General features: G+C 65.5%; 4 protein-coding genes across 4 annotated transcripts; 2 read left to right on the top strand and 2 right to left on the bottom strand.

Moving 5' to 3' along the window:
* Window positions 1-553: 553 nt before the first annotated feature.
* Window positions 554-5,451, bottom strand: LOC118701470 (actin-like protein 6B). Its single transcript, XM_036406092.2, has 14 exons — window positions 5,360-5,451; window positions 4,782-4,858; window positions 4,160-4,325; window positions 3,738-3,838; window positions 3,522-3,619; window positions 3,159-3,253; window positions 2,682-2,788; window positions 2,218-2,307; window positions 2,064-2,125; window positions 1,872-1,986; window positions 1,544-1,624; window positions 1,357-1,452; window positions 906-992; window positions 554-828 (listed from the first exon to the last, which is right to left on the bottom strand). The coding sequence occupies exons 1-14, from the start codon at window positions 5,382-5,384 to the stop codon at window positions 748-750; spliced, it is 1,281 nt and encodes a 426-aa protein (XP_036261985.1). The 5' UTR covers window positions 5,385-5,451; the 3' UTR covers window positions 554-747.
* A 384-nt stretch (window positions 5,452-5,835) lies between these two features.
* On the top strand, window positions 5,836-7,621 carry LOC118701457 (ribonuclease P protein subunit p20-like). Its single transcript, XM_036406076.2, has 2 exons — window positions 5,836-5,919; window positions 6,318-7,621. Exons 1-2 carry the CDS (start codon window positions 5,852-5,854, stop codon window positions 6,835-6,837), a joined length of 588 nt encoding a protein of 195 aa, XP_036261969.2. The 5' UTR covers window positions 5,836-5,851; the 3' UTR covers window positions 6,838-7,621.
* Window positions 7,622-10,760: 3,139 nt separating this feature from the next.
* Window positions 10,761-23,725, top strand: LOC118701456 (transferrin receptor protein 2-like; the record flags this gene model as incomplete). The annotated part of the gene is made up of 26 exons (XM_036406075.1): window positions 10,761-10,895; window positions 11,187-11,273; window positions 11,851-12,015; window positions 12,579-12,700; window positions 14,548-14,626; window positions 14,775-14,967; window positions 15,073-15,262; window positions 16,177-16,311; window positions 16,606-16,711; window positions 16,791-16,913; window positions 17,229-17,345; window positions 17,945-18,081; window positions 18,375-18,541; window positions 18,934-19,053; window positions 19,314-19,396; window positions 19,476-19,539; window positions 19,646-19,713; window positions 19,812-19,888; window positions 20,609-20,693; window positions 21,260-21,475; window positions 21,562-21,702; window positions 21,924-21,962; window positions 22,195-22,308; window positions 22,726-22,870; window positions 23,228-23,330; window positions 23,713-23,725. Coding segments are annotated over 26 exons (3,024 nt in total), but the record flags the coding sequence as incomplete, so codon positions are not given.
* On the bottom strand, window positions 23,215-27,661 carry LOC118701455 (ephrin type-B receptor 4-like; the record flags this gene model as incomplete). The annotated part of the gene is made up of 6 exons (XM_054518498.1): window positions 23,215-23,852; window positions 24,116-24,241; window positions 24,511-24,683; window positions 26,580-26,627; window positions 26,788-26,967; window positions 27,522-27,661. Coding segments are annotated over 6 exons (746 nt in total), but the record flags the coding sequence as incomplete, so codon positions are not given.
* Between the last annotated feature and the right edge of the window lie 244 nt (window positions 27,662-27,905).

The following is a 27,905-nucleotide window of genomic DNA, read 5'->3' as shown; positions in this document are numbered from 1 at the left end:
CCGGCAGCTGGAGTCCGTGAGGGGGCCGCGCGTGCGCACTGCGGGTGCCTTTTCCCCCCGCACACCCCCCCCGTCCCCCTGTCCCCGTTCCAGCGCCGGTCTCTCCTTCGGCCGAGTACTCACGTCACCGTTCCGGGTCGTGACGTCACCGTTCCGGTTCGTGACGTCACCGAACCGGCTCTCTCTCTTCCTCCCTCCCCCCGCCCCACCCGCCCGGTAACGGAGCTCACGGGGCGCACGCGGGGTTCTCGCGAAAACGGCGGCGGGCAGTTCCCGCCGCGGCCGCAGGGGGGCGGTGCCGCCGCAGACGTCTCCGAGTTCTCGCGAGACCCCGCGCGGCGTCTCGCGCACGCTCTCCCGCCCTTTCGCTGTCACGTGCCCTCGCGCCTGCGCAGCAGCGCCACCTGCCCCGGCACGTGCGCCCGCCCCACCCGTCACATGACCGGGCATCCGTTTTTTGAGGCGAAATCCGCCAGAATCGGTGAAAAAAACCCCGCCGCCCCACCCACGAACCGCTTCCACCGATCCCTGCCGCCACTGAGCCGGTTCCAGGTGGGTTGTGCGGGTTTTAATGGATTCCTGGTCGATTTTCCCCTCAGGTTCCCTCAGATCCCCTCAAGGCTCCTTCAGGACCCCTCAGGTTCCCCCAGGGCCCTTCAGATGCCCTCAGATCCCTTCAGGACCCCTCAGGTTCCCTCAAATCCCCTCAAGGCTCCTCAGGGTCCTTCAGGTTCCCCTCAGATTCCGTCAGGGGCACTTGCGCTCCACGCACTGCTTCCCGCCCTCCTCGTACTCCTGCTTGGAGATCCACATCTGCTGGAAGGTGCCCTGCAGGGAATTTGGGGCCGTTTTGAGGGGTCCCTCGTGGGGGGACCCCCTGGCTCCCCCTGGAGCCCCGTACTCACCAGCGAGGCCAGGATGGAGCCTCCAATCCAGGGGCTGAAGCGCCGCTCCATGGTGCTGTTGCTGGCGATGAGCTTCAGGCGCATGCTCTGGGAGAGGGGGGTTACTGGGAGCACTGGGAGCCACTGGGGAACGGCTGTGAACCACTGGGGGCAACTGGGGGAACAGCTATGAACCACTGGGGGCACTGGGAGATATTGGGTGTGACTGGGAAACCACCACAGGAGTGACTGGGAGTGACGGGTGATAACTGGGAGAAACTCTGAGGCCCAGTCTGGTTCCCCCCCACCCCCAAATGTCCCTCAGAGGGGTTTGGGGTCCCCCCATCCCAACATCAGGGGGTCTCTCCCAGGCAGAATTTGGGGTTTTGTTCAGTCCCCCCTTCCCAAATTGTGGGGGTCCCTCACAGGGGGGGTTTGGGGTCCCCATCCCGGGGGTCCCAAGGTCCCTCACCGGGGGCGTTTTCTGGGCCAGCTCGCGGTTCAAGCGGTCAGTGAAGCCCTGCAGCAGCGTGTTCCCGCCGGTGACAATGACACTGCCATAGAGACCCTGGAGGGGACACGGGGACAGGGATGTGGGGAGGGGTCCCTGCCGCCCCCCTGGACCCCCCCCCCGGGCCCCCCGGCGCCCCCAGACCCACGGGCCGGATGTCGATGTCACACATCCCGATGCTGGTGGTCACCACGTGTCCCACGCCCAGCATGGTGTTCCCCGAGAGGCCCTGGGGAAAAAACAGGGGGGTCAGGGGGTCCCAAAAACCCCAAAACCCCCCCGGGAACCCACAAACCTCCTGGGACCCCCAAACCCCCCCCCAGGGACCCTCAAACCTTGACACTGGAAGAGTCAGTAGGGCAGAACTCAGGGCATGGGGGTCTCCTAAACCCCCCAGGACTGCAAACCCCACCTCAGAGACCCCTCAGGACCCCAAACACCCCTCAGAGACCGCCCCAGGACCCCCAAGCCCAGACCTTGACGTTGGAGGGGTCAAAGAGCCCCTCGGGGATGCGCAGCCGCTCGGCCCCGTAGTCGGTGTTGTACCCGTTGGGCATCTCGTAGTGCACCGTGGGCATCTGCGCCGCCACCCTGCGGTGACAACGGCCGAGTTTGGGGTCCCCCCACCCCAAAATTCCCCCCAAAACCCCCCCAGACCCGGCACTCACTGCTCATCATAGGGGGAGTCCGAGACCTGCAGCACCGAGGCCTGGAAGTCCTGGATCACCTCCTGCGGGGACCCCAAAAAATGGGGTGGGACCCCCAAATCCCCCTCGGGGACCCCAAAATCCCACTCGGGGACCCCCAAACCCCCCATCTCACGTTGCAGGTGAAGTTGTGCCAGGATTTGGACACCTGGGGCAGCTTCTCCTTCTTCTTCCAGCTCGGGGGGGCCCCTTCCCGCACCGGCTCCTGCAGGGGGAGAGGCCGCGGCCATGGGGGCGTGGCCGAGGAGAAAAGGGGCGTGGTTTGGGAGTAATAATGCAAAAGGAAAGGGGAGGAGCCTCCCCTGGGCGGGGGTAAGAGGAGTCTAAGGGTGATGTCACTCAGGGGGTGGGGCTAAATGGTAGGACTGTCCAATGAGGGGTGTGATCTCAAAGAGGCGGAGCTAGGGGAAAAGCCCACCCCAAAATGGGCGGACCTAAAATTTAGTCTGCTCAGAAAGGGGTGGAGCTAAATGAGGCCACCCCAAAAAGGATGGGACTAAGCATAACCCCACCCACAAGTGGGAGGAGCATTGTGTGTGGCCCAACCCTCCCTGATTGGCCGCCCTTAGCCCCGCCCACCTTGGCGGCGATCATGTAGGGGGGCACGATGTCGATGTTGAGCTCCTGGAAGAGCTCCCGGCACTGCATGGAGATGAAATCCCCGGCCAGCGGCGACTTGACGATCCCTGCGGGGCGGGGCCGGCGTCAGGCCACGCCCACCCTCACCTGCCACAGGTGGGCGCTCACCTGGCTGGGGGGGTGGGGGGGGGGTGGCCATTGTGGTTGTCCCAGGTAAGTTGTCACCTGTGCCGGGTGTGTCCTGCATGTGTTCTCACCTCTCCCAGGTGTGTCCCTGGTGCTCCTCCCCTGCCTGGGTGTGTCCCAGCTGTGTTCTCACCTGCCCCAGGTGTGTCCTGCGTGTGTTCTCACCTGTCCCAGGTGTGTCCCTGGTGCTCTCACCTTGCTGCAGGATGTACCCAATGTGCCCCCCCCTACTCCAGGTGCGTCCCAGGTGTGTCCCAGGTTCTCTCTCACCTGTCCCAGGTGTGCTCTCACCTTGCTGCAGGATGTAGCCGTCGTGCACGGGGATGGCCGTGGTGTGGGTGGCGCCCGAGTCCAGCACCAGCCCCGTGCTGCGCCCATTGGCAAAGCTGAGCCCGGGGTCAAGGGGGCACAACGGGGGCGGGACCCGCCCTGGCCACACCCACTGGCCACGCCCAACCTCTCCTGGCCACGCCCAGCCCTGCTGGACACACCCAGCCCCGTGCTGCACCCATTTGCCCAGCTGAGCCGGGGGTCAAGGGGCACAACGGGGACACCCGGGGGGGACACAGGGTGATCCCGAGGTGACACAGAGGTGACACGAAGGTGACACAGAGGTGGCACTATGGTGACACTCAGGTGCCACAGCAGGGATACGCGGTGAGCACGGCCGTCTTGCAGAGGAAGAAGGCCGGGATGTTGTAGTGCTCAAACATGAGCTCCGTCAGCTTCTCCCGCTTGGCTCGCGTGTTCCACTGCCACACAGGGGGGACAGGGGGACGCTGGGGACACCCGGGGCACACTGGGGGCAGCCAGGTCACACCTGGGGACGCCCAGGGGGCACCGGGGAGGGGACAGCCGTGTCACACCTACCGGCGCCTCGGACATGAGCACCGGGTGCAGCCCCGGCTCCGACTTGACGTGCTTGCCGTAGGTGTGGTCCAGGATGGCCTGGAAGCACTCCCAGTCCTCGACTGCGGACATTGGGGACGTTGGGGACATTGGGGACATGGAGGCCGGGGCACGGCAGCCACCCCCAAGACTCCCAACCCGATCCCTGAGACCCCCAGCCCCTGGTGTCCTCCCGTGCCTCTCCGTGTGCCCCAATGTCCCCAAATGTCCCTGATCTCTCCTCGTGTCCCCTGCAGTCCCCTTGGTGCCCACACATTGCTCTGTGTCCCCCCATGTCCCCACTGTCCCCAATGTCCCCCCAATGTCCCCAGTGTCCCGACTGTCCCCAGTGCCCCCCATGTCCCCCCATGTCCCCAGTGTCCCCCCAATGTCCCCACACTCACTCATGCCGTTCTTGAGGGGGGACAGGACCTCGACGCCCTCGCGGGCCACGTGCAGCGCGTTGGTGTCGATGTAGTACACCTTGCCACCCTTCTTGTCCTTGTCCCCGTCCAGCTCCAGGGACACCTCGTCCGGGGACAGCAGCCCCACGGTGGTGGGGAAATCCGCCTGGGGACAGCGAGGGGACAGTGCCACCACCTTGGGGACAGGGCCTGGGGGTGGCCCTGAGGACATCGTGGCCATGGGGGTGGTGGCATTGTCACCACCATGGGGACGTTGGCCTAGGGTGGCCTCGGGGACACCATGGCCGTGGAGATGGGGGCATTGTCACCACCATGGGGATGGCATGCTGGGGACACGGCGGCATTGTCACCACAATGGGGACATTGGCCTGGGGACACCCCGGTCATGGGGACGGCATTCTGGGGACACAGTGACAATGTCACCACCATGGGGACGTTGGCCTAGGGTGGCCTCGGGGACACCATGGCCATGGAGATGGTGGCACTGTCACCACCATGGGGATGGCATGCTGGGGACACGGCGGCCCCGTCTGTCCGGGGGGGTGTGGCAGGGACACGGGGGGGACACCGAGGGGACAGGAGGGGCCGCGGTGCCACTGACCTTGGGACAGTCCTCGCCGGCATAGCCCGCGCGCACCGAGAAGGAGCCGATGTCGAACACCAGGGCCCCGACCTCGTCTGGGGAGGGGACACGGCGGCGACACGATGGTGACACCAGGACAATGAGGGCACCCCCAGGCCAGTGACAGCCCCCCGGGACACCCCCAGGACATTGAGGGGACAGCAGGACCCCCCCAGGACAGTGATACCCCCCCGGAATTGAGGGGACGGGGACACGACGGTGACACCAGGACCCCCAGGACAATGAGACCCCCCCGGGACACCCCCCTCACATTGAGGGACAGTGACGGTGACACCGGGACCCCCCCGGGACAATGAGCCCCCCGTACGCCCCCCTCACATTGAGAGGACGGGGACACGGCGGTGACACCGGGAGCCCCCCCGACCCCCGCCTCACAGTGGGGGGACACAACGGTGACACCGGGACCCCCCCCGAACCCCCGGGGACCCCCCCATGCCCCACCCCTTTACCCCCCTGCCGCCTTAGCCCCGCCCCTCCCGCCGTGACCACGCCCCCCGCGGTAGCCCCGCCCCCGGGGCCTGGCCCCGCCCCGTTACCGCCGCCGTAGACGCCGCCGCTCATGGCCGCGTTCAGCACCGGGACAGCGCCGGCCGGGGGAGGGGGCGGGGCCCCGCCCGCGGCCAATCAGCGCCCGCCGTGCGGCGCGCGCGCCCATTGGCCGCCATGGCGGCGCTTAAAGGGGCCGCGGCCCTTTGTTAACCGCGAGGGGGCGTGGTCTGTGCAGCGAGGCCCCTCCCCCTTGTGGGCATGGCTGTGTGGGCATCTGTCTGTGAAAAGGGGCGTGGTTTCCCTTAAGCCACTCCCACGCAATCATCCCCGCTGATTAACTAAAAAATTAACGGTTTTTATTAATTAAAAACCCCCAAAATGGCGGATCCGAGGGGGGCGGGGCTCGTGCACGATGGGAGGGGGCGGAGCGCCCCCTGTCGGCCCTAAAAAACCCTAAAAACACCCCAAAAATCGCTCCCTGGCGCGCGGGGGGGCCGTGGTTCGGTGTGGGCGGTGCTTATATGGGCGTGTCCGCGCCAATGCGGGGCGTGGCTCGGGGGGAGGCGTGGCCTCGTAGCGGAAGCGGCGGCGGCGCGGGACGCGCGAGGTTCGGGGAGGGGGGGGATTTTGGGGAGGGGGCCCTGGGGGGGGTCCCGGGGGGTTTGGGGGGGGTCTAGGGGTGGGTTCAGTGTCGGGGGGGAGGTTGGGGGGTCACGGGGGGGGTCAGGGGGTCACGGGGGGTCACGGGCGGTTTGGGGGAGTCTGGGGGGGGGTTCGGGGTGTGGGGAGGGTCCCGGGTTCCTCCTCTGACTCCCCCTCCCCATTTTCCCGCCTCTGCCCAGAATGTCCTCGGGGGAGGAGGTCACGGTGGGTTTGGGGGGGTCTGGGGGCGGTTGTGGGGTCTGGAGGGGGTGTTCGGGGTGTGGGGGAGGTTCGGGGGTTCCCGGGGGGGTTCCGGGATGCCCCCATGACGCCCCCTCCCCATTTCCCCCCCCCCCCCCCCAGAATGTCTTCGGGCCGCTCCGCAGCTCCGTCCCCGCCGCCGGGGGCGCTCCCCGGGCCCCCCTCGCGCCGCCGCCGCCGTGCCCCGCCCCCCCCGGGGCCAGCCCCCCCTACCCCGGGCTCCCCCCCCCCCTCCGCCGCCGCCGCCGCCGCCGTCCCGGGCAGCAATGACGTGTTCGTGACGTCACGCTCGGATTTCCGGGCGCAGCTGCGGCGCTGCCAGCGGCTCCTGGCGCTGGGCGGGGGTCCCGGGGGGGCTCCCGGGGAGCTGCGGCTGCACGGGCTGGGGCTCGCCGTGCCCCGCACCATCAACCTGGCGCTGCAGCTGCAGGCGGGCGCGGGCGGCGCGCTGCGGCTGCACGCCAGCACCTCCTCCGTGCCCCTCCGGGACCACCGGCACCGGCACCGCGAGCGCCACCGCGAGCGCCCCGACAGCGCCGACAGCGGGGACGGCGACGGGGACAACCCGCGGCACAACTCGGCCATCCACATCCGGCTCTGCAGGGAGGCGCCCTGCGCGTGAGGGGGGCCCGGGACCACCCCCACCCTACGGGGGTCCCCAAAATCCCCCCGGAACCTGCCCGAGGCCGGTCACGGTCACCCGGAACCCGCAGGGACTTGGGGACACCGAGATGCCACCAACGGGTGCAGAGCGCCGTGAGCTGGGGCCACCATGATGTCACCCTGAGCTCTCGATGTCACTGCAAGCTCTCAGTGTCACCCTGAGCCCACAATGTCACCCCAGGCCCCTCGGTGTCACCCTGAGCCTCTGGATGTCACCCCAAGCCGTCGATGTCATTTCGGGTCCCTTGGTGTCACCCCAAACCATCGATGTCACCCCAAGCTCTCGGTGTCACCCCAAGCCCTCGGTGTCACCCTGAGCCTCTGGATGTCACCCCAAACTCTCAGTGTCACCCCAAGCCCTCGTTGTCACCCCAGGCCCCTCGGTGTCACCCTGAGCCTCTGGATGTCACCCCAAGCCCTCGATGTCATTTCGGGTCCCTTGGTGTCACCCCAAGCTCTCGGTGTCACCCTGAGCCTCTGGATGTCACCCCAAACTCTCAGTGTCACCCCAAGCCCTCGTTGTCACCCCAGGCCCCTCGGTGTCACCCTGAGCCTCTGGATGTCACCCCAAGCTCTCAGTGTCACCCTGAGCCTCTCGATGTCACTCCAAGGCCTCAATGTCACTCCAAGGCCTCAATGTCACCCGAAACCCTTGGTGTCACCCCAAGCCTCCCCACAGCAGCCTGGAGACTTTGGGGGGAACACAGGGAGGTGACACCCCAATAAAGCCGGTGGCAGCAACAGTGACGCCTCAGGGTTTCTGGGGGGGATTTGGGTTTTTTGGGGATTTTGGGGGGACTGTTGGGGTTTTTTGGGACAGGCTGGGAGGCGGGACTGGGGCTTCCTCTGCGTCACCGGTGACATTTGGGGCAGGAAACCCCCAGGTGACAATGGGGGCCCCAGGGGACCTGGCGGGGGGGACAGGGAGAGGGTCCGGGTGACAACGGGGGGGGACCCAGGTGACAAAGAGGGACCCCAGGGGGACCCAGGTGACAAAGAGGGACCCCAGGGGGGAAATGTGGGGACTTGGGGGGGGGTCCAGGTGACACTGAGGACATTAAAGGTGCAGGGGGAGGGGGAAATGAGGGGGACCCTGGTGACACAGGGACACCGAGTGACAAAAGGGACACCCAGGTGACAAAGGCACCGCCAGGTGACCGGAGGGGGCTCCCCGTGACCGGGGGTCCCCCAGGCTGTCCCCGGGCCGTCCCCGCCGTGCGGGGCTGTCCCTGCCCGGGGGGGGGACACACCGGGGGGACCCTTTGGCGTCGGTGACGTCGCTGTCGCTGTCGCCGTCCCCCCGCCCCCGGGTGCCCTTTGGCCCCGCTGGCGCCGGAGCCGCGGCCGGGCTGTGCGGAGCCGCACGTACGGCCTGGCAGGGGGCCCGTGTCACCTCCGGGTCCCCCGTGTCACCTCCGTGTCACCTGGGTGTCCCGCGCGTCCCCCGCCGCGCCCCCCGTGCCCGCCGCGTCGCCTCCGCTCTGCCCGTGTCCCCCCCTCCATGTCCCCCGTGTCGCCTCCCGTCCCCTCGGCCCTGCCCGTGTCCCCCCCCCGCCCCTCCATGTCCCCCGGGCCGGGGGGTCCCCGGGGCCGCCCCCGGGGCCGCGGTGGCGCTGCCGGCGGGGACGGTGACGGCGACAGTGACGCTGCCCCATTGTTCGGCCGCTTCCGCCGGGCCCGGGGGGATCCCGGGATCCCCCGGCCTGGCGCGTCCCCGTGTCCCCGCTCGCGTGTCACCGCGCTCCCACGGCCCGGGGGTGTCCCCGAGTCGCCGTCCCCGCGTCCCCATCCCCGTGTCGCCGTCCCCGTGTCGCCGTCCCCGTGTCGCCGTCCCCGTGTCCCCCCATGCCGATGTCGCCATCCCCGCGCCCGCTCTGCCACCGCCGTGTCCCCACTTCTGTCCCCGTCCCCTCTTTCCCCGTCCCGCACCTCCATGCCCGGGACCTTGTCGCCGTGTGCCCCCCATGGCACTCTCCCTGTCCCCCATCCCTGTCCCCGTGTGTCCCCAACTCCCCGTGCCCCTGTCCCCACTTCTGTCCCCATCTGCATGTCGGGCTCCTTGTCCCTGCGTGTCCCTGTGTGTCCTTGTGTCCCCGTGTCCCCACCCTGACCCCCACTGTGTCCCCCCACGTGTCCCCACACCTCTGTGCCCAACCCCCCGTGCCTGTGTCCCTCTTTCTCCGTGTCCCTCTGTCCCCTCCACGTCCCCTCCATGTCCGCTCCGTGTCCCTCCTCCTGTCCCCACGCCTCCGTGCCCGGCTCCCCATCCTCGTGTCACCCCGTGTCCCCCTGTCCCGCGCTGTCATCCTGTCCCTGTGTCCCCCTTTTCCCCGTGTCCCCGTGTCCCCTCCGTGCCCAGCTCCCCACGTCCCCGTGTCCCCCCGTGTCCCCCCATTCACCATCCCCGTCTCACCCCTTTTTCTTGTCCCATGTCCATCTGTCCCCCCCGTGTCCCCCCCGTGTCCCCCGGTGTCCCCCGGTGTCCCCGTGTCCCCCATCCCCCTGTCCCCGTGTCCCCCCATGTCCTCCCTGTGTCTCCCCCGTGTCCCTCCATTCCCAGCCCCCCCTCCCGGTGTCCCCCCGTCCCCGCCGTGTCCCCGCCGTGTCCCCCCATTCCGAGCCCCCCATCCCCGTGTCCCCGCCATGTCCCGCCCATATCCCCCCATTCCCACACCTCCGTGCCTGGCTCCTCACGTCCCCGTGTCCCCCCCTGCCGGTGTCCCCCCCTCCCGGTGTCCCCGCGGTGTCCCCCCGCCTGTCCGGCGCCCGGGGGTGGCCCGTGGCCAGGGGCCGACGTGCTGCGCCCGGCGCTGCCTTTTCCTCGACGGTCTGGGGGGGGCGGCGGGGGGAGCGGATGGAAACCCCCCCCCCCCAAGGGCCCTTCCGGCCCCGCGGCCCCTCGGATCAAACATTAACCGGGGCCGGGGCCGGGGGACGCGGCGGGGACGGGACAGCCCCGGGACGGCCACCAGGGACCCCCGGGCCATGAGCAGCCGGCCATGGGGGCGGCGGGTGAGCGGGGGGCGCCGGGGGGGGACAGGTGTGCCGGGGGGGCCCAGGTGTGCCCGAGGGTCCCAGGTGTGCTGCGGGGGGTCCCAGGTGTGCGGGAAGGGGGTCTCACGCGTGCGTTTGGGGGTCCCAGGTGTGCCGGGGGGGCCCAGGTGTGCGGGGGAGGGGGGACACCCACGTGTGCGGCGGCACCGGGAGGGGCGGGGGCGCAGGTAACAGCCGGGGGTCTCGCGGGGGGGCGAGTTTGGGGGTGCCCAGGTGCGTCCCGCGCGCTCAGGTGGCCGGCGGGGACACAGGTGTGGGGGGGACACCACGCGGGGGGGGGGTCCCAGGTGTGTCGGGGGTCCCGGGGGCCACCGAGAGCCCGGGAAGTTCTGGGGGGCGGGGCACTCAGGGGAGGGGGGCACTCGGGTGGAGGGGGGAACGCTCAGGTGAGGGGGGAACGCTCAGGTGAGGGGGGGTCTCCGGTATCCCTGGGCCGGGGGGTCCCGGGGGTTGGGGGGCTGTCCCCGGGTCCCGGGGCTGTCCCCGTGTCCCCATTCCTGGGATGTCCCCGTGTCCCCATTCCCGGGATGTCCCCGTGTCCCGGGGCTGTCCCCGTGTCCCCATTCCCGGGATGTCCCCGTGCCCCGGGGCTGTCCCCGTGTCCCCATTCCCGGGATGTCCCCGTGTCCCGGGGCTGTCCCCGTGTCCCCATTCCCGGGATGTCCCCGTGCCCCGGGGCTGTCCCCGTGTCCCCATTCCTGGGATGTCCCCGTGCCCCGGGGCTGTCCCCGTGTCCCCATTCCCGGGATGTCCCCGTGCCCCGGGGCTGTCCCCGTGTCCCCATTCCTGGGATGACCCCGCTGACCCCCGTGTCCCCCAGGGCTGTGCTCGCTGCTGCTGCTGCTGCTGCTGTTGGGGGTCCCGGGGCGCCCCCAGCCCCGCCCCGAGGGCCCCCCCTCGCTCTGCGACCCCCGAGTGATGGAGCGCTTCATCCTGGAGGCGCGCGACGCCGAGCGCGGCACGGTGAGGGGACAGCGGGGACAGCCGGGGACAGAGGGGACAACCGGGGGGACTTGGGAACAGCGGGGACATCTGGGGGTGTGGGGACATCGGGGGGCTCAGGGACATTTGGGGGCTTGGGGACATTGGGGACATTGGGGACATTGAGGGGCGTGGGGACATTGCAGGGCTTGGGGACATCGGGGACATTGCAGGGCTTGGGGACATCGGGGACATTTGGGGGGGCGTGGGGACATTTCGGGGGGCTGGGGACACAGGCGGGGTCCCCTCGGTCACCGTGTCCGTCCCCCCCAGGCCGGGTGCGGCCCCCACTGTGACCTCCCCGAGGCCGTCGCTGTCCCCGACCCCGGCGTCAACTTCAACCTGTGGCGGAGCCTGGACGTGAGTGGGAATGGGGGAAAATACCGGGAAATCGGGAAAAATGGGGGAAATGGGGGGAAAAACCCGGGAAATCGGGAAAAAACGGGGGAAATCCCAGGAAATGGGGGAAAAGGGGGGAGATGGGGAAAAATGGGGAGGGGGGGAACACGGGAGATCGGGAAAAATTGGGAGAAATGGGGGGAAATCGGGAAAAAATGGGGGAAATCCCGGGAAATCGGGAAAAATGGGAAAAATGGGGAAGAACAGGGAAAATCAATGAAAATCGGGGAAAGTCGGGGAAAAATCGGGGGAAAATCAGAGAAAATTGGGAAAAGTCGGGGAAAATCAGGGGAAAATCAGGGGAAAATCAGCTGAGATCGGGAAGAATTGGGAAATATCGCGGAAAAAATCAGGGAAAGTCGGGAAAAATCGGGAAAAAATTGGGGAAAATCGGGAAAAGTCGGGGAAAAGTCGGGGGAAAATTGGGGGGAAAAATTGGAGAAAATCAGGGAAAATCGGGAAAAATCGGGGAAAAATCGGGGGAAATCGGGAAAAATCGGGGCACAAGTCCCCCCGTGACCCCGTCCCGGTGCGGCAGGCGGGGTCCCGCGCGCTGGAGGTGGCCCGGGGCCAGGCGGCGCTGGCGGCCGCGGTGCTGCGGGCGCGGGAGCTGCTGCGGGACCCGCGGCTGCGGCCGAGCCTGGACCGAGCGTACGGAGCCGCGCGGAGCCTGGCGCGGCTGCTGCGGGGGCTGCCCGCGCCGGTAACGGGGGGATTTGGGGGGAAATTGGGGGATTTGGGGGATTTATGGGGGTCCCGAGGGGGTTTGGGGTCTGGCCAGGCTGCTGCGGGGGCTGCCCGCGCCGGTAACCGGGGAAACGGGGGGAAATTGGGGGGATTTGGGGGATTTGGGGGGGATTTATGGAGGTCCTGAGTGGGTTTAGGGGGGATTTAGGGAGGTTTGGGTTAGGGTGAGGCTTAGGGGGATTTGGGAGGAGGTTGGGGGGAGGTTTGGGGGGTCTTGGGGGGAAACGGGGGGGGATTTGGGGAGGTTTGGAGGGTCCTGGAGGGGTTTGGGAGGAATTTCGGGAAGTTTGGGGGGATTTTTGGGGGTCTTGGGGGGAGTTGGGGGGTCCTGGGGGGTGTTTGGGGGAGATTTGGGGAGTCCTGGGAGGATTTGAGTGAGATTTAGGGGGGTTTGAGGGGCTCCAGTGGGGTTTGGGGATTTTTGGCAGTCCGGGGGTTTTTGGGGGGAGTTTTGAGTTTTTCGGGTTTTTGAGGGCCTGGGGGCGGTCCGTCCTCCCCTGACCCCGCCCCCTCCCTCAGGCCACGCCCCCGCCGTCGCCCCCCGCCCCCGTGCGGGTCCGGACCCTCCCCCGGCTCCTGGGGGTCCTGAGCCGCTTCCTGCGCGGGAAGGTGCGGCTGTACCTGGCCGACACCTGCCCCAGGTGAGCTGTCAATCAACGGAGACAGCTGTCAATCATCGCTGGAGACAGCTGTCAGTCACTGCTGGCCGACACCTGCCCCAGGTGAGCTGTCAATCAACGGAGACAGCTGTCAATCATCGCTGGAGACAGCTGTCAATCACTGCTGGCCGACACCTGCCCCAGGTGAGCTGTCAATCAACGGAGACAGCTGTCAATCATCGCTGGAGACAGCTATCAGTCACTGCTGGCCGACACCTGCCCCAGGTGAGCTGTCAGTCATCGGGACAGCTGTCAATCATTGGATACAGCTGTCAGTCATCGCTGGATACAGCTGTCAGTCATCAGCAGAGAGAGCTGTCAATCGTTACCATCAGCAACTGTCAATCATCACCAGAGATGGCTGTCATTCACCAGAGATAGCTGTCAATCACTGAGAGAGACAGCTGTATATCATCACCAGAGACAGCTGTCAATCAGAACCGGAAGCTGTCAATCATCACAGAGCACTGCTGGCCATCATTGTCACCAGCTGTCAATCATCATCTGCAGCTGTCAGTCACTGTCCATAACTCTCAGCACTGGCACCTGTCAATCAGCATGCAGAGCTGCCAGTCATCATGGACCCCACCCCCGATCACCAGGACTGTCAGCTGTCAATCACCAGGACTGTCAGCTGTCAATCACCAGCACCAGGAGCCGTCAGCACCCCCTCCCCTCCCCCCGGCACGTTGCACGTGCCGGCAGGTGATTGACAGCTGTCAATCATTCCCCCCCCCGCCTGAGCGCCCTGGGCTGCCCAGGCCCCGCGGGTGATTGATTGACAGCTGTCACTCAGGGGAGACCCCGCCCCCTCCTATGTAACTTAATGCAAACACGAGAATATTTATGAGAGCCCCGCCCCGAGAATGCCTGCGCCGGGACCCCCAAATAACCCGGGACCCCCAAACTGGGACCCCAAATATCTCACGGGACCCCCGAACCGGGATCCCTAAAATTGGGATCCCCAAACCATTTGGGACCCCCAAACTGGGACCCCCGAATGCACCGGGACCCCCAAATTCCATGGGATCCAAAACCGGGACCCCAAATAACCCGGGACCCCCCCAAACCCTCTGAGCCGCCCCTCGAACGTCCCTGACCCCCCCAAATCCCCCCCAAATCCCCCCGAAATCCCCCCGGGCTCGCCCAATCCCCGCCGGGACCGGGCGGCGCCGGGGCGGAGCCTCCTTTGACCACGCCCCTACCAAATCCACACACGTTTCTTCACAAACCACGCCCCTTTCCCGGCACCGCTGGCCACGCCCCTCCTCAAACGACACGCATTTATTATCAAAGCACGCCCCTTTTCCAGCACCCCTGGCCCCGCCCCCCGCTCAGGCCCCGCCTCTTTTTCTCACCTCTGGGGGCGGGGCCAGCGCGGCTCCGGCGGCCGCGGGTGAGCGGGGCCGGGGATTTGGGGCATTTTGGGGCATTTTGGGGATTTTTGGGGGATTTTGGGTTTTTTTTGGGGGCTCAGGACGGTTTGGGGTCAGCCCAGGGGCGCTCGGGGGGGCTTTGAGGGCGGGGGGGGGCCCGGTTTGGGGTGGGGGAGGGGCAAAGCCCGCAGGGGGCAAAGTCTGACCTGGGGGGGGGGGGGGGGAAGGGCAGCACCCGGGGACCCCCGGGACCCCCCCAGGGACCCCAAAATACCCCGGGAGACCCCAAAACAGCCCCAGAGTCCCCAGAACACCCCCGGGAACCCCCCAGAGGCGGCAAAACACCCCAAGAGACCCCAGAGACCCCAAAACACCCCCGGGACCCCTCTAGGGACCCCAAAACACCCCCGGGACCCCTCTGAGCCCCTCTTGGGCTCCTCCCCCGCCCCCCAGGACCCCCCTGACCCCCCCCCCCGGGACCCCCAGACCCCCGGTTGCCATGGAGACGCTGCGACGCTGCTTCCACGGACGGGTAAAGCCCCTCCCCCTCTCCTCCTCCCCCATTTCGGGGGTCCTGACCCCTCCCCTCCATTTAAGGGGGGTCCTGCCCCCTCCCCTCCGTTTAAGGGGGGTCCTGGACCCTCCCCCTCCCCATTTCGGGGGTCCTGACCCCCCCCCAGCCCCCCGGGGGGGGTCCCGTCTCGTATTCCCGGCACAGAAACCCCCGGGGGGAGGAAGAGGAGGAGGAGGAGGAGGGGGCGGAGCCAATGGTGCGGCTGCCCCGCCCCCGGGCACGCCCCCGGCGCAGCCCACGCCCCTGGCTCCACCCCCTGGCCACGCTGGCCCTGGGCTCGGCCACGGCGTTCCTATTGGGTACGGGAGCCCGAGGCCACGCCCACCGGGGCTCTTCCTCTCTATGATCCCGCCCCCTGTTGTCCTGCCTATCTCTGACTCCGCCCCCTGTGGCCCCGCCCCCAGGGCTGTTGGTGGCGGGCCTCGGCCACACCCCCTGCAGGGGCGGGGCTGTAGGGGCGGGGCCTCTACCGGGAGGCTCCACCCCAGAATTGGTTTGGGGCGGGGCCAGCGCGGAGGCTCCGCCCCCCCGGCCCCGCCTGCGAGAGCTGCTGAGGCGACACCTGCAGGACGAGAGGGTGGAGCAATGGGCCAGGTGAGTGACCAGAGTGACCAGTGAGTGACCACTGAGCACTGGTGACCATCACTGACCCATACTGACCATTAGCGACCCACAGTGACCATCACTGACCAGTACTGACCACTGAGTGACCATCACTGACCCATACTGACCATTAGCGACCCACAGTGACCATCACTGACCACTGACCAGTACTGACCACTGAGTGACCATCACTGACCCATACTGACCATTAGCGACCCACAGTGACCATCACTGACCACTGAGTGACCACTGGTGACCATCACTGACCCATACTGAATATTAGCGACCCACAGTGACCATCACTGACCACTGAGTGACCACTGGTGACCATCACTGACCCATACTGACCATTAGCGACCCACAGTGACCATCACTGACCACTGAGTGACCACTGGTGACCATCACTGACCCATACTGACCATTAGCGACCCACAGTGACCATCACTGACCACTGAGTGACCACTGGTGACCATCACTGACCCATACTGACCATTAGCGACCCACAGTGACCATCACTGACCACTGAGTGACCACTGGTGACCATCACTGACCCATACTGACCATTAGCGACCCACAGTGACCATCACTGACCACTGAGTGACCACTGGTGACCATCACTGACCCATACTGACCATTAGCGACCCACAGTGACCATCACTGACCACTGAGTGACCACTGGTGACCATCGCTGACCCATACTGACCATTAGCGACCCACAGTGACCATCACTGACCAGTACTGACCACTGAGTGACCACTGCCTGCTACTGACCAATAGTGACTGTTACTGACCATTGGTGACCAACAGTGACCACTGACCATTAATGGTCACTACTGCCCCCTGTGACCCTGCTGTGACCCCTGACCCCGCTGTGACCCCTGTGTGACCCCACCCCTCCCCCGCAGGGAGGTCAGCTCGGGGCCGCACGGGGCGGGGTCAGGGCGTGGCCGAGCTCTCGCCCAATCAGTGCTGAGCGCCCTGGCAGGGGCGGGGCTGAGCCGGGCCTGGAGCCGCCCTCAGCCCCTCCCCCTTCCAGTCCGGTAACCGGGGAGGTTGGGGGGGGTCACTGGGGGGTCCGGGGTCACTGGGGGGTCCGGGGTCACCAAGGGGTCACTGGGGGGCTGGGGGGTTATTGGGGGTCACAGGGGGGTCATGGGGGGGTCACCATGGGGTTGTTGGGGGTCATGGGGGGAGGGGGGTGTCACTGGGGTGGGGGAGGGGCCAATTGGGAGGGGTCACAGGAGGTCAAAAATCCCCCAGGGTGGTCGGAGGGGGGGGGGAGGAGGCAGAGCTGACACCTGACCCCTGACCTTTGACCTCTGACCTTTGCCCAGGGGGGCGGTGTCCCTGCGCTGGGTGGGGCCAGGGGGGGAGGAGCTCGAGCGGCTCCCGCTGGACCCGGAAGCGTTCTGTGCCTGGAGCGCCCCTGGGACGGCCACCGTGAGTGACCTCTGACCCCTGCTGACCCCTGCTGACCCCTGACCTGTGGCCTGTGACCCGTGACCCCTGACCCCTGCAGGGCGGGTTGGTCTATGGTCACTACGGGCGGCCCCAGGACCTGGCGGAGCTGCGGGCGCGGGGGGTGACGGTGAGGGGACACCTGGCGCTGCTGCGGCTGGGGCGGGGCAGCCCCGCCCAACAGGTGAGATGGACACGCCCACAACGTGGGGGTGGGGCTACTGCAGCTGGGGCGGGGCAGCCCCACCCAACAGGTTAGAGCGACACGCCCACAACGTGGGGGCGGGGCCGGGGACACCTGGCGCTGCTGCGGCTGGGGCGGGGCAGCCCCGCCCAACAGGTGAGAGCGACACGCCCACAGGAAGGTGAGACCCCCAAAATTCGGGGGAAGGACGTGGGGGTGGGGATGGGACCCCAACCCAGAAGTGAGACCCCAAACCAGGGTGGGGGTGGGGGCTGGGTCGGAGCCCCGCCCCCATCACCGTGCCCCTCCCCCCAGGTGTCGGCCATGTTTGCGGCGGGGGCTCTGGGGGTCCTGCTCTACCCCGACCCCCGGGACACGGCCGGGCCCGGGGGGGGCCCCGGGCTGGGGGGGGGCACGACCCCCACCCTGCACGTGAGTGGGGGAGGGGCGTGGATGGGGGAGGGGTCCCTGAGGGTCCTGGGGGAGGAACTGGGCGGGGCTTGGGTGGGTGGGGGAGGTTTAGGGAATTTTGGGGGGAATTTTGGGGATATTTGGGGGTCTCTGGGGGTATCTCAGGGGGTTGGGGGGTATTTTAGGAGGGGATTTGGGGTAATTTGAGGGGTATTTGGGGGTCTCTGGGCGGAGTCTGGGGGGAATGGGAGTATTTGGGTTTTTTTGGGGGGGGGGTCGGGGTCTGGGGGGCATTTTTGGGGTTATTTTGGGGGGCTTGGGGGTATTTGGGCGGGGAATCGGTCCCTGATGTCCTGGCAGCCATATTGTAATGGCAGCCATGTTGGACGGGCAGCCATGTTGGACGGGCAGCCATATTGGAACGGCAGCCATATTGGATTGGCAGCCATATTGGATTGTCAGCCATGTTGATTGGCAGCCATATTGTCCTGGTGGCCATATTGGAATGGCGGCCACGTTGTCCTGGTGGGGGTCGGGGTCTGGGGGGTATTTTGGGGGTTACTTTGCGGGTCTCTGGGGTATTTTGGGGAGGGGTCTCGGTCTCTGATGTCTCCCCGCAGGTGCAGGAGGGGGCGGGGGACCCCTTCAGCCGGGGCTTCCCCTCCTTCCGTGGCCACGCCCCCCCCGGGCCCCCCCCGGGGGTGCCCCCGATCCCCGCCCACCCCCTGAGCGCCGCCACGGCCATGAGGCTGATGAGGTATCGAGAGACCCCTCCCCAAATTAACCAATAACCCCCAAATTAACCAATAACCCCTAAATTAACCATTAACCCCTAAACTAACCCGGGACCCCTCCCCAAGTTAACACAGACCCCCCCACCCCAAATTAACCTGGGACCCCTCAAATCAACCCGGGACCCCTCCCCAAAATCCCCATCCCATCTCCCCCTCCCCATTTCCGTCTCCTAGGGGAGGGGGTCTCACCACACTCCCCCCTCCCTGTTTGAGGCTTTGGGGAGGGGTCTCACCCCTGTCCCCTCCCCCGTTCCAGGGCCCTGGGCCCCCCCCTCGCCCCCCCGCGCTGGGGGGTCCCGGGGGGGTCCCTCCAGTTCCGGCCCCGCCCGGGGGGGCGGCGGCTGCAGCTGCGGGTGGGGGCGGGGACGCGCCCCGGGACCCTCACCAGCGTCTTTGGGGCCCTGCGGGGGCGCCTCGAGCCCGGTGAGGGGCGGGGCCACAGGGGGCGGGGCCAGAGGGAGCGTGGGCGGGGTGGGCGGGGTCCCTTGGGGGTGTGGGCAGAATATGGGTGTGGTCATATGAGGGGAGGGCGGGGCAAATGGTATAATGGAGGTGGGTGGAGCGTGACTGATTGGGTGTGGTCAAGCTGGAAGGGGCGTGGCCAGGATGGGTGTGGTCATGCCAGTGGAGGGGCCAGAGAAGGGCGGGGCAATGGAAATTGGGGATGGCTGAAGTGTGTGTGGTCAGTGGGCGTGGTCAATGCAGGCTCATTATGTGGGCATGGTCAGAGTCAGTGGGACAATGAATGGGCGGGGCCAATGGGATTCAGATGTGGTGGGAGGGGGCGTGGCCTCGCTGATGACGGCCCCGCCCAGACTGTTACATCATCGTGGGGGCCCAACGTGATTCGCTGGGGCCGGGGGCGGCGGCCTCGGGCATGGGCACCGCCCTCCTGCTGGAGCTCGCCCGGTTCTTCGCCGCCATTGGCCGAGAGGGTGAGAGAGGGGCGAGGCTGGGGCTGGGGCTGGGCAGGGCTGAAATTGGGAAATTTGGGGAAATTGGGGTTCCCCAAATTGAGGGGGGCGGGGCTTCAGAGGGTGGGGGTGGGGCAATCAATGAGGGTGAGTTCCAAACTGGGGGGGAGGGGCAGGGCCTGCATTCCCCCCCCTTTGGGTGCCCCCCCCTCATTGGGCGGGGTCTCCCCTCCCCCCCCGACTCCGCCCCCCCTGACCCCGCCCCCCGCCCCTCCCCCCAGGGTTCCAGCTCCGCCGGACCCTCCTCTTCGTCAGCTGGGACGGGGCCGAGTTCGGACACTTGGGGGCCACCGAGTGGCTCGAGGTGACCCCGCCGCGACCCCGCCGTGACCCCCCCCGCTGACCCCGCGATGACCCCGCGGTGACCCCGCCCCTCCCCCCAGGGCTACCCCGACCTCCTGCACACCAAAGTCGCCGCCTACGTCAGCCTGGACCGGCCCGTGCTGGGTGCGCCCCTCCCCCATCCCCAGGATTTGGGGGGGGCGGGGTCCCCGCCCCCCGCCCCTCCCCCACCCCCCTGACCCCTCCCCCCATCCCCTCCCCCACCCCACAGGCGCCGATCGCTTCGTGGTCCGGACCAGCCCCACCCTGGGGCCGCTGATCGAGAGCGCCCTGGAGCAGGTGGGGGAGGGGCAAAAGGGGTGGGGGAGGGGCCTGGAGGGTGGGGGAGGGGCGGCCCCTCCCTCCCCTTCCACATCACCGCCCCTCCCCCAATGAAGGTGGAGAGCCCCAACGAGGGCGGGAAATCCCTCCTGGAGCAGCTGAGGCGGCCGGGGCGGGGCTGGGAGAGCGACGTGTGAGTGGGGACACACCTGGGACACACCTGGGGACACCTGGGGACATTGGGGACACACCTGGGACACACCTGGGGACACACCTGGGACACACCTGGGACACACCTGGGGACACACCTGGACACACCTGGGGACATTGGGGACACACCTGGGACACGCCTGGGGACACCTGGACACACCTGGACACACCTGGGGACATTGAGGACACACCTGGGGACATTGGGGACACACCTGGGACACACCTGGGACACACCTGGACACACCTGGGGACATTGGGGACACACCTGGGACACACCTGGGGCACACCTGGGGGGACACCTGGGGACATTGGGGACACACCTGGGGACATTGGGGACACACCTGGGACACACCTGGGGACACCTGGGACACACCTGGGGACACCTGGGGACATTGGGGACACACCTGGGACACACCTGGGGACACCTGGACACACCTGGGGACACCTGGGGACATTGGGGACACACCTGGGACACACCTGGACACACCTGGGGACACCTGGGGACACCTGGGACACACCTGGGACACACCTGGGGACATTGGGGACACACCTGGGACACACCTGGGGACACACCTGGGACACACCTGGGGCACACCTGGACACACCTGGGGACATTGGGGACACACCTGGGACACACCTGGGGACACACCTGGGCACACCCTCAGGTGTCCCCCTGTCCCACCCGTGTCCGTCTGTCCCCCAGGATCCGCCCCCTGCCCCCCGAGAGCGGCGCCTTCCCCTTCACGGCGGCCGCGGGGGTCCCGGCGCTGGAGCTCGGCTTCGATGAGGTGAGACCTCCACAGTGTCCCCAAAATGTCCCCAAAGTGTCCCCAAAATGTCCCCAAAATGTCCCCAAAATGTCCCCAGGTGTCCCCAGGTGTGTCTCCAAACGTTCCCACACCACCCCTGTGTCTCTCTGTCCCCATTCTCTGCTGTCCCCACGTCTGGACCATGTCCCTGTGTCCCTCCCTGCCTCTGTCCCCAATGTCCCCATGTCCCCTCCCTGCCCATGATCCCTGTCCTTGTGTCCCCTCTCTGTCCCCGTGTCCCCTCCCTGCCCATGATCCTTGTGTCCCCTCTCTGTCCTTGTGTCCCCTCTCTGTCCCCGATGTCCCCGATGTCCCCTCATGACCGTGTCCCCCCATGTCCCTGTGTGACTGTGTCCCCCCTGTGTCCCCCTGTGTCCCCATGTCCCCTCCATGTCCCCGTGTGACCGTGTCCCTCGGTGTCCCTCGGTGTCCCCTCAGGCTCCGGGGGTTGCTGGCTCCAGGGCAGCCCTGGGCACACCCGAGGACACTCTGTCCCCATGTCCCCGTGTGACCGTGTCCCTCGGTGTCCCCCACTGTCCCCTCAGGCTCCGGGGGTTGGTGGCTCCAGGGCAGCCCTGGGCACACCCGAGGACACTCTGTTGCGGCTCGGGGCGCGGCTCCGGGGCCGCCTCCCGGCCGTGTCCCGCGCCGTGGCCGCCGTGGCCGCGCAGCTCCTGCTCCGCCTGGGCCACGACCCGCGGCTGCCGCTGGAGCCCGCGGCCATCGGGGACGCGCTGGTGCGGCAGCTGGCCCCGCTGCAGGTGGGTGTGAACCAGTATGGACCAGTATAGAGCAGTCCGCTCCCAGTCCCTCCCAGTATAACCAGTCCAAGCCGTTTCCCCCCCAGGCGCGGGGGCTGTCGCTGCAGTGCCTCTCCTCGGCCAGAGGGGGCGTTGTGCGCGCGGCCGCCGCGCTCCGTCGCGACATGTCGGGATCGGACGGCGCCAACGAGCGGCTCAACCGCGGCTTCAACGCGCGGCTCATGGCTGTGAGTGTCACCTGTGTCACCTGTGTCACCCGTGCCACCCCTGAGTGTCACCTCTGTGTCACCCCTGCCTCACCCGTGCGTCACCTGGCCCCAGCCCTGTCCCCTCCCGGTCCCTCCCTGTCCCTTCCCTCTCGCCGTGTCCCCTCCTGTCCCCTCCTGTCCCCACTGTCCCCACTGTCCCTCTGTCCCCCTGACCATGTCCCTCTGTCTGTCCCTCACAGGCCGAGGTGACGCTGCTGTCCCCGTTCGTGTCCCTGTCCGTGTGTCCCTGTCCGTGTGTCCGTGTCCCTGTCCCTGTCCATGTGTCCATGTCCGTGTGTCCCTGTCCGTGTGTCCGTGTCCCTGTCCATGTCCGTGTGTCCCTGTCCGTGTGTCCCTGTCCCTGTCCGTGTGTCCCTGTCCGTGTGTCCGTGTCCCTGTCCGTGTGTCCGTGTCCCTGTCCGTGTCCGTGTGTCCCTGTCCTGACCGTGTCCCTCTGTCTGTCCCTCACAGGCCGAGGCGTCGCTGCTGTCCCCGTTCGTGTCCCCTCTGGTGTCCCCGTTCCGTCACATCCTGCTGGGCCGGGGGGGGCACACGCTGGCGGCGCTGGTGGCCGAGCTGGGGACAGCGGGGGACAGCACGGGGACACCTGGGGACAGCATGGGGACACCTGGGGACAGCACAGGGACACCTGGGGACAGCAAAGGGACACCTGGGGATGGCAAAGGGACACCTGGGGACAGCAAAGGGACACCTGGGGACAGCACGGGGACACCTGGGGACAGCACAGGGACACCTGGGGATGGCAAAGGGACACCTTGGGACGGCAAAGGGACACCTGGGGATGGCACAGGGACACCTGGGGACAGCAAAGGGACACCTGGGGACAGCACAGGGACACCTGGGGACAACCTGGGGACACCTGGGGACAGCAAAGGGACACCTGGGGATGGCACGGGAACTCCTGGGGACGGCGTGGGTACACACAGGGACAGCATAGGGACACCTGGTGACAATGAGGGGACACTTGGGGACAGTGTCCAGCTGCGGCTGGCGCTGCTGGCCTGGACCCTGCGCGGCACGGCCGGGGCGCTGGCGGGGGACAGTGGGGACATCGGGGACATCGGGGGTGGCCTCGGGGACAGTGGGGACTGCGGGGACATGGGGGGTGGCTTTGGGGACATCGGGGGTGGCCCTGGGGACATTGGGGACACTGGGGACATCAGGAGTGGCTTTGGGGACATTGGGGGCCCTGGGGACAGTGGGGGTGGCCGTGGGGACATCGGGGACATCGGGGGTGGCACTGGGGACAGTGGGGACAGGGAGGACAGGTGGGGTTATGAGGACAGCTGGGAGCGGGGGTGGCCTTGGGGACACCAAGGGGGACTTTGGGGACAGGAATTGGGATTTTGGGGACAGAAATTGGGACTTTGGGGACACTCAGGGCCAGGGTGGCCCTTGGTGACACTTTGGGGACGGGGAGGGGCTCGGGGGTGGCCCTGGGGACAGCTCAGGGGGCACAGCCACGCCCCCTCATTTGCATCAGCCGTGTTTATTGGCTGTGACCGGAATTGGGACAATAAAAGCAATGAGGCCACGCCCATTGGTGACCACGCCCACGGTGAACACGCCCACATGGCCACATCCGTGTTGGCCACACCCACTCACATTTGGCCACTCCCATTGGTGGCCACACCCCTGAGATCCACCCCACCCATGGCTCATTGGTGGGTGGAGCTTTATTGTCCTGGCAGCCATATTGGAACGGCAGCCATGTTGAATGGGCAGCCATGTTGGAATGGTGGCCATATTGGTTTGGCAGCCATATTGTTCTGACGGCCATATTGTCCTGGCAGCCATGTTGGAATGGCAGCCATGTTGGATGGGTAGCCTCGTTGGATGGGCAGCCATATTGGATGGACAGCCATATTGTCCATGGTGGCCATATTGTCCTGGCGGCCATCTTGTCCTGGCGGCCATCTTGTCCTGGCGGCCATCTTGTTCCGGCAGCCATCTTGTTCCGCCATCCAGCTGCGTCCCTTAGCGCCTCTCCCCGGCGGCCATCTTGCCGTGGGCGTGGCCGGGGGCGGTGTCAGCACTGGGGGTCCCCTTTGGGGGGGCTCTGCAGGCCCTGCTGCCCGGGCAGCGTCACCCCCATGCGCAGGAGGTCCCTGGGGACGGACCCGGGGGTCACTGCGGGGTCCCTGTGCCCCCCATGAGCCCCCGAGTGCCCCCCCAGTGCCCCCCATCCCCAATGCCCCCCCAGTGCCCCCCATCCCCCTGGTGCCCCCAATGCCCCCCATTTCTCCCCGAGCCCCCCAATGCCCCTCAATGCCCCCCCAGTGCCCCCCGAGCCCCCCCCATTTCCCCCCCCAGCCCCCCAGTGCCCCCCAATGCCCCCCGAGCCCCCCCATTTCCCCGGAGCCCCCCGTACTCGCCGCGCAGCCGGGGCAGCAGCTCCAGCCCCGTGACCCCCAGGGGCTCCAGGTGCCCCCCCGAGGGGGGGGTGGGCGTGGGCTCGGCCTTGGGGGGGGTGGGGTCCAGGCAGGAGGGGGAGGGGCTGCGGGGATAGAGGGGGGGGGTGTCAGAGGCAGGACCTGGGGGGGACCCCCTGCCCGAACTCAGGTGTGGGGAGACCTCCCCCCCCCCCCTTGAACTCAGGTGTGCTGGGACCCCCTGAATTAATTCAGGTGTTCTGGGGACCCCTCCCCATGGCTTGGGGTGTGGTGGGGTCTCTCCCCAATGAATCCAGGTGTGCTGAGACCCCTCCCCACCAATTCAAGGCGTTTTGGGACCCCCTCTCCCCTGCCCCAGGTGTGCTGCCCTCACCTGCGCAGGCTCTGGGGGTGCCGGATCAGGCGGTCCAGGGCGCGCACCAGGTGCGGGAAGGTGGGGCGGGCGTGGCGCTCGCGCTGCCAGCACTGCAGCATCAGCCGGTGCAGGGCGGGCGGGCAGCGCGGCGGCGGCGGCAGCCGGTAATCCTGCTCGATGGCATTGATCACCTGTGCAGGTGAGACACAGGTGAGAGAGAATAGTGATAACGATCCTGCTCGATGGCATTGATCACCTGTGCAGGTGAGACACAGGTGAGAGAGAATAGTGATAACAATCCTGCTCGATGGCATTGATCACGTGCACAGGTGAGACACAGGTGAGGGCCAGGTAAATGGGAATATTGATAATATTAATGATAATCCTGCTCGATGGCGTTGATCACCTGTGCAGGTGAGACACAGGTAAATGGGGCATTTATAACATTCATAACAATCTTGCTCAATGGCATTGATCACCTGAGACAGGTAAATGGGACAGGTGGGAGAGAATATTGATAATGATCCTGCTCGATGGCCTTGATCACCTGTGCAGGTGAGACACAGGTGAGAGAGAATATTGATAACAATCTTGCTCGATGGCGTTGATCACCTGAGACAGGTAAATCAGGATATTTATAATATTGATAACAATTCTGCTCGATGGCCTTGATCACGTGCACAGGTGAGACACAGGTGAGGGCCAGGTAAATGGGAATATTGATAATATTAATGATAATCCTGCTCAATGGCGTTGATCACCTGAGGGACAGGTAAATGGGACAGGTGAGACAGGCATTTATAATCCTGCTCGATGGCATTGATCACCTGAGACAGGTAAATCAGAATATTGATAACAATCCTGCTCGATGGCGTTGATCACCTGTGCAGGTAAATGGGACAGGTGGGAGAGAATATTGATAATATTGGTAATGATCCTGCTCGATGGCATTGATCACGTGCACAGGTGAGACACAGGTGAGGGCCAGGTAAATGGGAATATTGATAATATTAATGATAATCCTGCTCAATGGCGTTGATCACCTGTGCAGGTGAGACACAGGTAAATGGGGCATTTATAACATTCATAACAATCCTGCTCAATGGCATTGGTCACCTGAGACAGGTAAATGGGACAGGTGAGAGAGAATATTGATAATATTGGTAATAATCCTGCTCGATGGCGTTGATCACCTGAGACAAGTAAATGAGAATATTTATAATATTGATAATGATCCTGCTCGATGGTGCTGATCACCTGGGCACAGGTGAGGGGGTTTTGGGGCCATTTGGGGTTTTTTTCGGGAATTTGGGATTTTGGGGTTTTTTTGGGGGGGGGATTTTTGGGGTCTCGCATTTGGGGTGACTCACGTCCTGGTTGGACGTGTCCCAGCAGGGTCGCTCCCCGAATCCCAGCACCTCCTCACAAACCCGTTTTTGGGTTTTTTTTGGGGGGATTTTGGGGTTTTTTTTGGGGGATTTTTGGGTTTTTTTGGGGGGATTTTTGGGGTTTTTTTGGGGGGATTTTTTGGGGTTTTTTGGGGGGATTTTTGGGGTTTTTTTGGGGGGATTTTTGGGGTTTTTTTGGGGGGATTTTTGGGGTTTTTTGGGGAGGATTTTGGGGTTTTTTTGGGGGATTTTTGGGGTTTTTTTGGGGGGGATTTTGGGTTTTTTTGGGGGGATTTTGGGGGTTTTTTTGGGGGTTTTTTTTGGGGGGATTTTTGGGGTTTTTTGGGGGGGATTTTCGGGTTTTTTTGGGGTTTTTTTGGGGTTTTTTGGGGAGGATTTTTGGGGGATTTTTGGGGGGGGATTTTTGGGGTTTTTTTGGGGGTTTTTGGGGTTTTTGGGGTCTCGGATGTGGGGGTGACTCACGTCCTGGTTGGACATGTCCCAGTAGGGCCGCTCCCCGAATCCCAGCACCTCCTCACAAACCCGCTTTTGGGGTTTTTTTGGGGGGATTTTGGGTTTTTTTTGGGGGGATTTTTGGGTTTTTTTTGGGGGGATTTTTGGGTTTTTTTTTGGGGGATTTTTGGGGTTTTTTGGGGGGATTTTTGGGGTTTTTTGGGTCTCGGATTTGGGGTGACTCACGTCCTGGTTGGACATGTCCCAGTAGGGCCGCTCCCCGAAGCTCAGCACCTCCTCACAAACCCGTTTTTGGGGTTTTTTTGGGGTTTTTTGGGGGGGATTTTTGGGGGTTTTTTGGGGGGGATTTTTGGGTTTTTTTGGGGTTTTTTTGGGGTTTTTTGGGGAGGATTTTTGGGGGATTTTTGGGGTTTTTTTGGGGGTTTTTGGGGTTTTTGGGGTCTCGGATGTGGGGGTGACTCACGTCCTGGTTGGACATGTCCCAGTAGGGCCGCTCCCCGAAGCTCAGCACCTCCCACATGACGATCCCGTAGCTCCAGGCGTCGCTGGCCGAGGTGAAGGTGCGGAACGCGATGGCCTCGGGCGCCGTCCAGCGGATCGGGATCTTCCCGCCCTGCCCGGGGCCCCAAAATCCATCAGGGGGACCCCAAAAACCATCAAGGGACCCCAAAACCATCAGGGGGACCCCAAAATCCAGCAGGGGACCCCAAAAACCATCAGGGGACCCCAAAATCCATCAGGGGGATCCCAAAAACCATCAGGGGACCCCAAAACCATCAGGGGGACCCCAAAATCCATCGGGGGACCCCAAAACCATCAGGGGGACCCCAAAATCCATCAGGGGACCTCAAAATCCGTCAGGGGACCCCAAAAACCATCAGGGGACCTCAAAATCTGTCAAGGGGACCCCAAAACCATCAGGGGAACCCCAAAATCCCCCAGGAAACCTCAAAAACCCCCGTGAAACCCCAAAATCCCGCCCAGGAAACCCCAAAGCCACCTGGGAAACTCCAAAATCCCCCAGGAAACCACAAAAAACCCCCGTGAAACCCAAAATCCCGCCCAGGAAACCCCACATTTCCCCTGGAAAACCCCAAATCCCCCCAGAATGCCCCAAACCTGCCGAAATCCGCCCAAACCCGCGGGTCGGGGGTCCCGGGGTCTCACCAGGGAGCTGGTGTAGGTGGGGTCGTTGTCCCTGTCCCCGTCCAGCGCCCGCGACAGCCCAAAGTCGGACACCTGGGGGACAGGTGCGTGTCCAGAGGGGGGATCCGGGCCCCAAAAGCCACCAGAATGCCCCAAAACCGCTGGAATCCCCCCAAAACCCACCAGAATGCCCCAAAACCCGCTGGAATCGCCCCCAAACCCAACAGAATGCCCCAAAACCCACTGGAATCCCCCAAACCCACCAGAATGCCCCAAAACCCACCAGAATGCCCCAAAACCCAACAGAATCCCCCAAAACCCAACAGAATTCCCCAAAACCCACCAGAATGCCCCAAAACCCAACAGAATCCCCCAAAACCCAACAGAATTCCCCAAAAACCCACC

The sequence above is a fragment of the Molothrus ater genome, unplaced genomic scaffold, assembly GCF_012460135.2.
Source record: "Molothrus ater isolate BHLD 08-10-18 breed brown headed cowbird unplaced genomic scaffold, BPBGC_Mater_1.1 matUn_MA511, whole genome shotgun sequence".
Lineage (NCBI taxonomy): Eukaryota > Metazoa > Chordata > Aves > Passeriformes > Icteridae > Molothrus > Molothrus ater.
Note: the sequence above shows the minus strand (reverse complement) of the source record. Positions and strands in the feature narration are given on the sequence as shown.